The following is a 13,285-nucleotide window of genomic DNA, read 5'->3' as shown; positions in this document are numbered from 1 at the left end:
CATTTCCGGGCGGCTTTTCCCTCCTTCTTTCCCCCCTCACTGGGTTTTGAAACTGCGCGCGCGCGCGCTGTTCCGATTTCCATCGGCTCTGCCGGCGGGAAAGTTGTCTCTGGAATGTCTGGAATGCGGCACTCTTTCCAACGTTCCCCCTTCCCTTCCCGCCTCTCCAAAGCTCTCGCCTCCTGGCGCGCTCCTATGGTCAGCGCTGATTTGGTCAGCTGATCCATAGAATCCGCCCTGGGACCCCGGGAGAGTCTTTCACAGCCGAAGCTAAGCCTTCTTCAAATAGCATTTGAATGGGTGCCGCCGATAAGTCCCACCCCAATCTGTGAACCAGCATGGTGAACTCAGTCCAGTACTCACGGACAGATCGGCTTCCCTGCTTGCAAGCCATTAGCTGTCTGCGCACCACTCCCTCCTCAATATCGCTGGAGAACATGAGATCCATTGCACGAAAGAACTTCATGGTGTCCTTTAGCACGTCATTGTGCGTTGCCATCAGGGGTCGAACCCAGTCCCTCGCCCCCCTCTCAAGGTGCCCAATCACGAAAGCCACTCGCGATTCCTCATCAGGGAATTCATCAAACTGCACATTGAGAGCATATTGCATCTCTGTCCTAAAGGCATGGTAGTCCTTGGGGTCCCCCCCAAACTTCTGCACCAATCCTGGTACCTTTCTGTTGAACTGGGTGGCTCTCCCCTTCTTGTCTGCATCCTGAGCCCTTCTCTCCTCAAGCCTCGCCGTCTGCAGCGCCAGTTGGATTTCCAACGCTCGGTACCTTTCTTCCAAGCTTGGACCCACTCCAACTCCTGCCTCCCCGGTTCCGGCTGGGTCGCTCATGATGCCTTCTCCTGCACAGGCAGCTTACAAAGACTGTCGGAATGCTGTGATGGGATGATTAGCTGCTTGTGCGTAAAATCGTGGTCCCTCAGAGTTTGTGCAACTCCACAAACCTCTGTGTGTGACAGAGCTCCTCAGACATGTCTGCCCTAGTCACTTGCAGATTCCGACAGTGGTTGTTTTCGGAAGCGCTTCCAGCATAGGAGCTCCTTAACGGAAACACATCTCCTGGACTCACGACGTGACAACTTCCGCCGAGGAAAGGGTCTCCCTATGGGAGCTTCTGACACCTCCCCACTGTTCTCGCTGGACGTGTCCCGGACCCCTCCCTCTTGCTCGCTTTCCCTCAGAGATCCTTCCCCTTCCCTGCTAGTTCCTGCTTTAGCTGCTGCGTCTCTCTCCGCATTCATGAGACCTTCCTCCAGAGACCCATCTCTCCCCCTGCTGGTCCCTGCTTTCGCTGCTGAGTCCCTCCCAGCCTCCAGGAGCCCTCTCCCCACCTGTTCCTCCGATGGCAGTTCCCTGACAGATAGTTACACCTCAGGAGACGCAAGTCCAAAGCTCTCCTGGGGGGCAGAACTAGTCGCATCATTCTTTGGATCATAGTGCTTGTCTCTGTAAAAAAGGAAATGTAATTACAAGACATAACCACAGCAATAATGCTACAATAGAAAATACCTTTTTTCAAATTTTCTTCCCAAGATTTCGATCCAGGTGCTGGAGATTCTTCTTGGGAATCAAAAGAAGATTCCATGGGAAGCACTGCGTTATATGACTGGCGAAGTAACATATGGAGGCCGTGTAACTGACAATTGGGATCGTCGGTGCATTCTTAACATTTTGGATAATTTCTATAACCCTTCTGTATTGCAGGACGACTTTGCTTACACTACTGATTGGGTAGGGGAAGCTATTTATTTTTTCATTATTTTACAACACTTTAACAACCTGTACATTGTTATATAAAGGGTTGGTTCAGCCCTAACAGGAAATCATGGTTTCCTACTACTGTATGTGCATGCATCATAGCAAGACTTAGGATCACATTTTACCCTCCCTTCTCACCTGTGTCCCTCTTTTGCATGCAAAAGGAGGAGATTAAAAACTTTCTGTTGTGATTTTAAACTAACCACAGTTCTCTGTTATAAAACTGTAGTCAAAAAGGGTCTAAGTGCCAGGTGTGATACTCTTACTTTGGCTGTTTTGTACATTTCGGTCCAAAAGACTTGTTTTGCATGGACAGCTCGGCACTGCAGAGACATCGCTCACCTACGAGCATCTTAATGCCTCTGTCTCTCTCTAGACTGGAACCCAATATACACTGCCAAGAGGAGAAAAAGGCAGAACTAGCCATGGAAAAACTGTTATCTGGACTCAGGGAACTCTGTGTCAGGAGCTTGTCCTACTCTCGAGTAGGACCCTGGCAGAGACACATGCCCGACTGACATGTTCCCTTCCTCCTGGTCGATCATTCGGGAGCTTCAAAAGCTTTCTTCTGCCCGAACATCACAGCAACTGATGCCAACAGACATCAACACAATCAGGGATCCACAGAGTCTTCGCAGCTTGCGTTAACAGACCTCAGCAACTCAGTGTTTTGGCTTATCTACTTTATTTACAAATAAACACACACGGAGCACTGCAACATGGCTCCCTCTCTCTCTAGCATCAGATAGCAAAGAGAAAGAACAAAGGACAATAGTCCCACTTCATGGAACACAGTATCACAAACATCCTGTCTCCGTCACTTTCCACTCTGTGGAGTCAAAACATACACCGTCATATGATAGACAAAAATCCCATGACTGCAATCATGGAGCAGGAATTCTAACACTGGCTGGTTAGAGCATATGAGAGTTTAAATGACCAGTCAGGCTCAAACCATGGCTTCAGAACCTTGTTTCTTCTCTTAGAGTGAATTCCCTGAGTTCAGACATATTTGATAACCAGGGACAGCCCAGGACGTCTTTCCACTAGAGGCAAAACCCCCAGTGTTGTCCCCCACCTCCTGCCCCCCCCACCTGGCGACTGGCACTTGCTTGCCACCTCCTGCTCCTCAACCCCAGAGGTGTGCTCATGGATGGTGGCTGAATGCTCCTCTACTCATCCCTGGGCTGCCCTGAAGAGGGTGAGCAGAAGGAAGATGGTGGCCCAAGGGCAAGTAGAAGAGTGTGCCACTGCAGCCATCAGGGCCAAGGAGCACCTAGCAGCAGTAAGCGCCTGGCAGTGGCAAGTACGGAGTGCCAGGTTCCTGGTGGCAAGAGGCAGGAAGTGGCAGTGGGGGGTGCCTGTTCCAGTTGTGAGAGGGGGTGCATGATGGTGTGGGGAGTGGTGGCACTATTGCTGGCAGTGAAGTGGCTGGAGGTGCAGCAGCAGCACCCCCCCCTAATGAAACACTGGTTTGTCTTGCCACTTTGGGTGGCATCTCCTACCTCGCCATCTCCCAAAGCACATACATCCTGCCTGTGCAATGTGCTGCCATCTGCCTTATTGCAGGGCAGATTCGAGGGGAAACCATACGTGGAATGAGTCTGCCCCTGCGGCTTGATGGAGGTAGAAACTGTCTCTCATGCCTTGTTACGCTGCCATATTTATCACTCCTGTTATACAAAAATCTGCAAATGGGTTTGAACTTCAATGTCTAAAACTCCTGGTAGAAGACAAGGATCTAGAGATTACGCTAAGGGTGGCCAAATTCTGTGCGACTGTCATAAAACTTAGGGAACAAGCTGTACTACCAAAATGATTAAGGTTTTAAATGATAATTTTAGGTTATATTTTAGTGATCAAGATTTAATATATTTTTAAACTGCCGCTATATCTGAATTGTCTCTGTTATACCCAATTGCAATTCAATGTATTCCTGTTGTATTTTATTATTTTCCTGATATTGTAAGTGACCTGGATCTGGTCTGTGACCGTAATAATAAAATTCTATTCTATCCTGCCTGTGAAAGTTCATAGGCCTATACTAGGAAATAAATATCATTCAGAATATACTTGACATTCCTACCGATGCAATGTTCCCTAGCTTTGTGAGCAAACTTATTTTGTGTGGCTCTATTCTTGAAGGTGAATTCTGATCTACCTTGAACAATGGCTCTATTTGGTTTCTAGTGTTCTCCTGTGAGGATGTGGGCTGAAGACATTAGTAGATGAAAAGCATTTTTCATTGGTTTTGCAGGTATATCAACCCATATCTGAAAAAGATACTTTGAAAGATTGCAGAGCCTATCTACGATCTCTTCCGGAGAGCGATTCTCCAGAACTCTTTGGAATGCATCATTGTGCAGAAAGAGCATACCTAAAGTCTCAAGCACAGTTATTTATTGAGTCAGTTGCCAGGACTCAACCAGCAATGACTACAGACACTCTCATCATCAGGTCACTCTTTGTAGATTTCTTCTTCTGTTTCTGGAATATGACCACAAACTAACAGACTTAAGCATGCTTAAGTCCCCTAACCTCACACAGAACAGAGAAAAGATCCCATTACTGACTCCGCTCGTTGCAGCTTCTCACCTCTTCTAATTTCCTTTTGTTGTTCATTTTCCCAACACCTTCTCGGAGTTACATGTGGGTTTGACAACATAAACATGAGAATATTAGCATTAACCAATTTTTGCATATGTACTGTAATATGCAAAATCAGGTGCACTACCCCACAAAGAATGCCTAGGATTATTTATTTGACAACGAACAATGAGCAACATGCAGTGAAACAAGGGGGGGCATTAACTTGATTGATAATGATTGATAACTCTAAGACATTGGGTGTTTATCTGTTTGTTCTAGTGGCAGAAAGACTCCAGATGAAATAGTATTGGAAATAGCATCTGACATTCAAATTAGGCTACCACTGACTGTAGAAGTTATGGGACAGACACCTGAAACTGAACCCAAAGAAAAAGTTACATTTGAAAGCTTCAAGTCAGGCTCAGTTTGGGCTGCACTTGCAAAGGTTGCAAAAGGTCAGAACTTTGATTCACATAATATAAAATTAAATTTAGCTTTATCTTTATCTTGCAAGAAGGAATATACGTATATATAGTTCTGGTCTGTTTATTATTGTTGAGAATACATAATGAGGAATAAAATCAATAAATAATGATAAAATATATAGCACTCCAACATCTAAGATTAGGTGATTTCTCCTAGTTAGCAATTTGATGCTGAGTGTTGGCAGTGAGTATTCTTACATGGAAGCAGGAGGAATTTATGGCATTGTGTCACAGCTGGAATATCTTGGAACTAAATGCATAAGAATTAGTCCAGAATTTGATCAGGGGTGTGTGTCTGTAGGCAAACACCTTCTCTCTTGGTTAAACCTTTTAACAACTATGTTTCTAGCTACTTTTAATTGATGTGCTTTATTGAATATGCTGTTAATTTATTGCTTTATTACTGTGGTTAATGACACTTATTTTATGTTGACTGTTTGATATTTTTCAGTGTTTTTGCTTGTCTTTAAGTTTTTGTAATTTTAAAACTTTAATAATAATTTTGTGATTCTTTAGCTTTGTGTTTCTTGTTGTATGCTGCTTTTAGAGGACTTGTCTGGAAAGGTCCCCTAAAAATGTTTTAAATAAGTAAATACTGTAAGTTGGTACTGACCAATATGCCGGAAGCAGAAGATCCAAATAGTGTCCCCTCTCTAAGAAAAAATATAATGATATTTGTATATTATTGACAGTTTTCTGCCTTTTAGTAGTGCCCCAAATATTCAGCTTGATGCAGCTAACTTGCTCTACTTATCAGTGAGATAACCAGTGGGTCTTATTTTCTATTGTAGGTCCTAGTTCTTTTATGAGTTCAACTTTGCTAATTGTCTTGCATCAGGAGATTAAAAGGTATAATCATTTATTATCCATAATAATGCAGTCATTACATGGACTTCAACAAGGTATCAAAGGCGAGATTATCTTTACCACAGCACTAGAAGAGCTTTATAATTCAGTATTGAAAAACAAAGTTCCTGAACTGTGGCAGGTAGGTGTAACTTACAGAGTCTCTGTTTTCAAGTCATAGAACCGCCTTAAAGTCCAGAATGCATGTCTGACTACACTCAGCTTTACCTTGCCTCTGTATCATGAAACCCGAGGACATGATTACTTCATCACAAGGTTCCCAGTATTTCTACTTTGTTAATCAGTTCCTCCCTGTTGGTGAGGATCAGGTCCAAGACAGCTGATCCCCCTTAGTCCTGATACCACGATTCCCTAGCAGTTCACAAAACCAGAATGGAATCCTGGCAGTAATTCTTAACATCTTCAGAATCTCAGCAGTCTATTTTTATTTTTCTCTTTAAAAGTGGGTTTCTAGCCTCCATAGTAAAAAAACCTGCTTGAGTGGACAATGCCTTTTAAATCACATAAAGTTGTTTCTTTCCATACTATTTCCAGCTGCCAGGGGTTGAGTAGGGTTTCCATGTCCTGTATAGTGTGTGTGTGGGTTTTTTTTTGCATGCATCTGCTCAGAGATTACACAACTCTTTTAACTGAGTGGGAAGAATGAATGATCAATTTTATTTTTGTAAATTTTAAAAACATGATATTGTGCTTTTTCTGCTATTACGTAACAGCAACATTCCTATAAATCACTTAAACCTCTGGGATCCTGGATTGATGACCTTGTTTTACGAGTGACTTTCTTTTCCATGTGGGCTAAACAAGTTATCACCTTTATGGAATCAAGGTAAAATGCAAAATATTAGAACAGTAAAGATTCTGGTGAAGTATATAAAGAAATGGCTTTGGCAAGAGTAGAGTTAAAATGCCACGGTTAACATACATTGGAATTGCAAATTTTCTGATACCTACTATAGAAATCCAGAAACAAATTATGAACATGACATATCCAGTGCAGGCAAATTCCTATTTTGAACCTGATACGTATGTGGGATCTGCAGCAAAGTGCTGAATTTGGACTGCTCCTGTTCAAGTTCTCAGCCACTCCCTTCCATTCCCTTTCCCTTCCATATTTTCTATTTTTCCTGTAAAAGTCATTCTATGTCCATAGTTCATGGATCAGTAGTGGGGTGCAGGAGGCCCCTCTTTGGGTCTTTCTCTCTAAAAAAAATTTCTTTTGTATCTCTGTAAACCTTGGGCACTACTGCTGCTTCCATTCAGAGCTGTGCTGTAACTTCTGAATCTTCCCCAGACCTGCCTTTTTCTTTAATAATCAATTCATCCTTCTGGATGATGGGCACATGTGGAAAGGGAGAAAGAACCACCTCTACTGTTATGTATACTTGTTGTTCTCATTCCATTTTTCATTCCTCGGAAAGGCCGTTGTTTGGATAATGGATGGCATTCTTCACAGGTTAATGCCTTCAGCTGGAAGGAATTGGTGGGATCTACTGAAGCCTTGCGGCTCGTGTCACCAGACTGAACCAGCTTGGTTTACAGTATTTGTTTATTTACTGAATTTGTATACCGCAAATCTGAAGATCCCAGGGTGATTGATGCACAGAATAAAATCACAAAGTACATAATAAAAACAACAAACCAAGCCAATAACCCCCCTGCCCAGAAACACATTTACAAGAATATAGTCTGTTAATCAGCCAAATTAATGTGACCTCTCCCATTATTTTAAACTACCCCCCCCCGTGTTCCTCCCTATGCTCCTATGCCATAGGCACTGCTGTTGTGCAATTTGCCTTCCCTTTTGCTCTTAGCCCTGACTTCATGAAAATCTAGGATTGTGATGTGGTACTAGAAATCCTCCAATGGGGGCTGCATGATGACACTCTTATATTTACTCTTACATGTGTATGGATTGTACTTTTATAGTGGTTAAGCCTTTGGCTAGTGCAGATTGTCATTATTTATTGTATTGTATAATTGACCATTTAAAACCATAATTAATATATACTTCTAAACTTATCATTCTTAAAGGCATCAGTATTTAGTGGTACTTCAGAAGCTAACCAAAACAACTATGCAACCTGGTGAGGAACTTGACCCCTTTGATGGCAGCTCTCAGGCACACCCCAGCTGCTTTTGGCTTCCAGCTTTCTTCTTTCCACAAGGTACATAATTTCATGGACAGTTACTATTTTCAGCAGTGTATAGATAAGGAGTGGGGAACTGTGGCTGCCTACCAGGTCATTCTTAGGGGTTGGCATAGCAGGGGCTGAGTCTTTCGTCTCTTGTGCCAGGCCCCAGATTTCATGTCCCTCCCCTTTTTCCAAAACTTTTTTTTTAATAAGGAAGTCCTCATAGGGTGGCTTTGCACTGCAAAGTGCAGTGCCGGTGAGGCCCCAGACACTTGCCCCCTTAATTTGCTTTCCAGCTGAGGCACAGATTTTATTGATCTGTGGTGCTGGGTAGCATATGTGGATCTTTTTGGCTGGTGACAGGAAGCCATCAACAAGACAAAGATTCTCTGCTGGGTGCAGAGGGGTGGAGCCCCACCCTGGGCAGTTAGCAAAAGACAAGAGAGCTGGGAGGGAGGAGTTTCAGAATTGCAGTGGGCTCATGTAAGCAAGAGGAAAAATAGTTTTGTTTCGGGGAATTAGTTTGCAAGTTGGAGAAAAGGGAGTCACAGCACAATGTGGATTGACAGTTTGAACCCAACATAGCAGCCATGAGAGAAACAGGACCCTTCTAGAATGTAAACTGGAAGTCCCCACACCCAATCCTAAACTCAGGTTGCATATATGTGTAAATAAACCATACACAGGCAACCCCAGTTTTAGGCATGGCCAATATGCACAGTGCCAAACCCAGAACCAGGGGTGCCAACTTGAATAAAATATTGTGGAAGCCCAGGTAAGCTCTGCCCTATATAATCGGCCACATGACGTAGTGCACACACACCATTTGAATGGGAACGTCTATCAATTTTTGTGGGGACCCTGCCCCCTCAACTATGGGGGCCGAAGCCCCCATGGCCCCTAGGAGATGGCTCCTATGCCCAGAACTGACCCGGAAATGTAATAAAAGACTTCACTAAAAGGGTGGGGCAGGGTGAGGTGAAGGCAGAATGGGGTGTTTCAGTTACACAATTTCACGCAAGCATGCAGTGACCCGGAACACAAGCCCTGCACAAATCGGGGCTTGCCTATACCATAAAGACCCCATAGTCTACTCTGTGCCTTGTTGTCCAACAGGCACGGACCCTGGTAAGTAGGCCTGGTACCCCTGGAGTCTCGCGCCACTCAGATTGGGGTGGCGTGCAACAATATGTTTAAACGTTTGTACAAAACATATTGCAATGCTGAAAAGGGTTCAGAAAAGGGCGACCAAGATGATCAAAGGTTTGGAGCAACTTCCCTATGAAGAAAGATTACATTTGGGGCTTTTTAGTTTAAGAAAAAGAGTAAGAGGACATGATAGGTGTGCATAAGGTTATGCATAGTGTGAAGGAAAAGTGGGTAAAGATTTTTCCTTTTTAGTCAACTAAAGCTGACTAAAGCCTAGTCTCACACCTCTTGCTCCAACATGTGCTCACAAACTCATACATGTATTTTATTCCTGCAGGATTTCTTACTGCAGTTCTTCAGAATTACGCTCGGCAGAAAGAATTGCCAGTGGATTCTCTTAATTTTATCCACAAAGTTCTTCCATTCGTTCAGGATGAAGATCAGAGTCTTAGATTTTTCAGCGCAAAAGAAGCTATAATAAACAAAGCATTTAAGGTAAGAAAATAAGAGCACATGTAGCATAATGGTTAATGAGCTTTGAGCTGGATGATTAATCTAAGTCATTGTTATGGCCTTATACAATGTCTTTTTTAAAAAAAAGTACTGAGAAAATGTATGTGATATGTTCTGATCATATTGGGAAGATACTATTGAAGAGTGTCTGGAACACATTTCTGAAACAACATAGAGAAGAAAATCCTATGGGGGAAAGTTGCAGGGGCAGGTTAGGGTGTGAATACCCTTCTAATTCTGCAGTGCCGAAGTATTTTCCTTCTGAAGCACAGTTACTTCATTTTCAAAGGAAAAGGAACCACTTTCTGCAACTCTCAGATGACTTCCTGCCAGGACTCAATAATTCTACACACACACACACAAAAATTCGAGCATCAAGAGACACTTTAAAGTAAAGGGTAAAGGGACCCCTGACCATTAGGTCCAGTCGAGACCGACTCTGGGGTTGCGGTGCTCATCTCGCTTTATTGGCCGAGGGAGCTTCCGGGTCGTGTGGCCAGCATGACTAAGCCGCTTCTGGTGAACCAGAGCAGCGCACAGAAACGCCGTTTACCTTCCCGCCAGAGCGGTACCTATTTATCTTCCACTTTGACGTGCTTTCGAACTGCTAGGTGGGCAGGAACAGGGACCGAGCAACGGGAGCTCACCCCGTTGTGGGGATTCGAACCGCTGACCTTCTGATCGGCAAGTCCTAGGCTCAGTGGTTTAATCACAGCACCACCCACGTTCCAAGAGACACTTTACTTAGTTCAAATTCAGTTGGGCCAGCCTCCTTTTGCCCGTTTAAAAAGTACTAGAACACCTTATGCAGGTGAGGGGGAGGGAGGTGGTAGCCAACAGTGTGCTATCCTGATATTGCTGGTGAGAATTGTAGTCCTGCAGCACTTTGAGGGCATCACACTGACTACTCCTGAGCTTCAGCCATGCTTAACATCATATAGGAAGTCCAACATACTGTGTTGCCTATCAGTTAAAATATAATTTACAGGTTACCACTGAATGTAGATGTGAAGGATGGTGTCGTGGAGGCTGAATAGCGGTCATTCTACCTCTGTAAAGGATTGCTTCACTAATTGCTGAATGCATGAAAAATTGATACATAACAATCCCTTTTCCATTGGGTTGATAGTGATTTTGTTTGACCAACATAGTACAGTCATACCTTGGATCCCGAATGCCTTGCTATTCGAACGTTTTGGCTCCCAAATGCTGCAAACCCGGAAGTGAGTGTTCTGGTATGCGAACAGTCTTTGGAACCCAAACGTCCAATTGGCTGTAGCCAATCAGAAGCCGCACTTCGGTTTCCAAACATTTGGGAAATAGAAAGGACTTCCAGAACAGATTCTGTTCAACTTCCAAGGTAGGACTGTAGTACTGACCCACCTGCCAATGCTACCTGTAGGTCAGGTGCCTCTCAGGATAACACCATGACAGCCAGGTCAAGTTCCCTATCTTAAAACATTTATATCATCATGTTGTTGTCGTTTAGTCGTATCCGACTCTTTGTGACCCCATGGACCAGAGCACGCCAGGCACTCCTGTCTTCCACTGCCTCCCGCAGTTTGGTCAAACTCATGCTGGTAGCTTCGAGAACACTGTCCAACCATCTCGCCCTCTGTCGTCCCCTTCTCCTTGTGTCCTCCATCTTTCCCAACATCAGGGTCTTTTCCAGGGAGTCTTCTCTTCTCATGAGGTGGCCAAAGTATTGGAGCCTAAGCTTCAGGATCTGTCCTTCCAGTGAGGCACTCAGGGCTGATTTCCTTAAGAATGGAGAGGTTTGATCTTCTTGCAGTCCGTGGGACTCTCAAGAGTCTCTTCCAGCACCATAATAGCTGGTCATAAATTTTGAAAGTTTTATGGAGTCTGGTGGACTAAAAACAAACAAGAAAACCCTATCATATGACATTCATCTATCAGTTTTGTTGACTTTCAGGAATCTTCTCGGTGTGAAACTGGAGTTATAGTTTGTGGCTTATACATAGATGGTGCTTGCTGGAATCCCACTACAAAGACATTGGAAGAGCCTGAGCTTCACCAGAGATTTTATCCACTACCAGACATACATTTTTTACCAAAAAAGGTGATTTAAATAAAATGTACATTCTGTGTTATAACAAAAGCTCAGGGTGGCAACAGGTAACACTAATGATACAAATTTTGCAAGTTGGGAGCAGCTATATAATCTTATATTTATACCTGAAATGAGAAACATTTGATTTCGTTGTATCATTTTACTACATCATGCACTCCTTTTCTCACCCACTCCCTTATTCTGACTCCAAGTTTCAACCTGTAAAGTGTTTTTGTCCATGTTGCATGTGCCTGGTGTTTATGGCAGTTGTGGTGCATCTGGCTGGCTGTTCTGAATCTATGACGAATTAACAGTGTGCTGTGCTTGTGCAAACAATTGGCAGGCTACTTGTGTAGAAAAAAGCCCACCCACCGCTCCATCACCAGATGGGTGCTGAAGGTAGAGGCTCATACTAACATCTAGAACCCCTTCCCCTTTAAAAGAGGAGACAGATACGCAAAGTTTGCCTGTTGTGCTGTGATCCCTGCTTCACATATTGGTTGCATGCACATACTGTATATTGTATGTTTTGCGTGCTACTCTTTCATATTCCTCTCATATACAGTCTATTTAAAAGATCGGTGTTATGCTAATATGTATTATTAATTCATCAACACTTCTCTTTTGAAGATGGCCTCCCATGCAAGACCCCATTGTCTAGAGGAGGAAGAAGTCTGGCTACTTTATGAATGTCCACTATACAGGACACCTGAAAGATCAGGAACACTGTCCTCTACAGGTATATCAACTAATTTTATAACAGTAGTTAACCTACCAAGTCTTATAGCACCCAGCCACTGGATAACAAGAGGTGTTGCACTGTTATGCCAACTAGATGACTGAGAAAATTTAAAAAATAATTACCCCTTAAACTTTGATACTCTTCAGACTGTTGGACCAGTTTTGGTAAACGGATGCTTAAGAATAAACAGTATTTATTGTGGTTTTCATTATGATTTATCTTCTCATTATTTATATAAGCATGGCAGCAGGTTAATTAAACTTATTTGTGTTCAGTCGGATGTGTGTCAAGCTAGCCATGTGGTAAAGTTGGACTTCCTCAGCTCCAGCAAGAAACTTCTAGTGCTTGCTTACCGCAGTATTGTTTCTAATAGTGACCAGCCCAATGCTGCTGGAGCCTTAGAATGAGGGCATTAAAGTGATTGCTACTGTCTTGAATCAGAATTGTACAGTTGGAAGGGACCCCAAAGATCGTCCAGTAGTCCAACCCCCTGCAATGCAGGAATATGCAGCTATCCCATACGGGGATCAAACCTGCAACTTTGGCATTAACAGCACCATGCTCTAACCAACTGAGCCATCCAAATCTGTAGCATGCCTACTGAACAAAAAGTATGAGTCATTTCTATTGCTCTGCACTTTTTACCTCTGACTCCATTTACCATCATGCAACCATGGAGGTTTGCCAACATGACAAAGCAGCCCTGAGTTTTCCACCTCTGTAGTATGAGAAGGGCTGAAATGAATATGGCAGATCCTATGTTTATTTATTTCCTGAGTAGGAGTGTGAGCTTTTCAACCTCTTTCTGGGTAGAATGCATGTAATTCACCTGAACTTGGCTAGAACTCTTAAGAACTTAAACTATCCCAGGACACAGATACATCTTCAATCAGAGCTACTTATATATTCAAAGGGCAAACAAAAATGTTAGAAGCCTCTTCCAAGTAAATAATTACATCTGCACAAAAT

The 13,285-nt window shown here is 43.4% G+C and overlaps 1 protein-coding gene across 1 annotated transcript in view; it reads left to right on the top strand.

Moving 5' to 3' along the window:
• The window catches only part of DNAH14 (dynein axonemal heavy chain 14), a 150,752-nt gene extending 138,228 nt beyond the window's left edge, over window positions 1-12,524 (top strand). Inside the window, exons 79-87 of the mRNA XM_083496005.1 lie at window positions 1,544-1,741; window positions 4,026-4,225; window positions 4,637-4,812; window positions 5,634-5,830; window positions 6,423-6,535; window positions 7,741-7,874; window positions 9,328-9,485; window positions 11,437-11,583; window positions 12,205-12,524. Of these exons, the coding sequence (XP_083352131.1) occupies window positions 1,544-1,741; window positions 4,026-4,225; window positions 4,637-4,812; window positions 5,634-5,830; window positions 6,423-6,535; window positions 7,741-7,874; window positions 9,328-9,485; window positions 11,437-11,583; window positions 12,205-12,417 (1,536 nt within the window). The 3' untranslated portion in view covers window positions 12,418-12,524. The remainder of the gene's footprint in view (window positions 1-1,543; window positions 1,742-4,025; window positions 4,226-4,636; window positions 4,813-5,633; window positions 5,831-6,422; window positions 6,536-7,740; window positions 7,875-9,327; window positions 9,486-11,436; window positions 11,584-12,204) is intronic.
• Window positions 12,525-13,285: the final 761 nt, after the last annotated feature.

Source organism: Podarcis liolepis (assembly GCF_965112155.1).
Source record: "Podarcis liolepis genome assembly, chromosome: 3".
NCBI lineage: Eukaryota > Metazoa > Chordata > Lepidosauria > Squamata > Lacertidae > Podarcis > Podarcis liolepis.
This window is presented reverse-complemented; position numbering and strand designations above follow the sequence as displayed.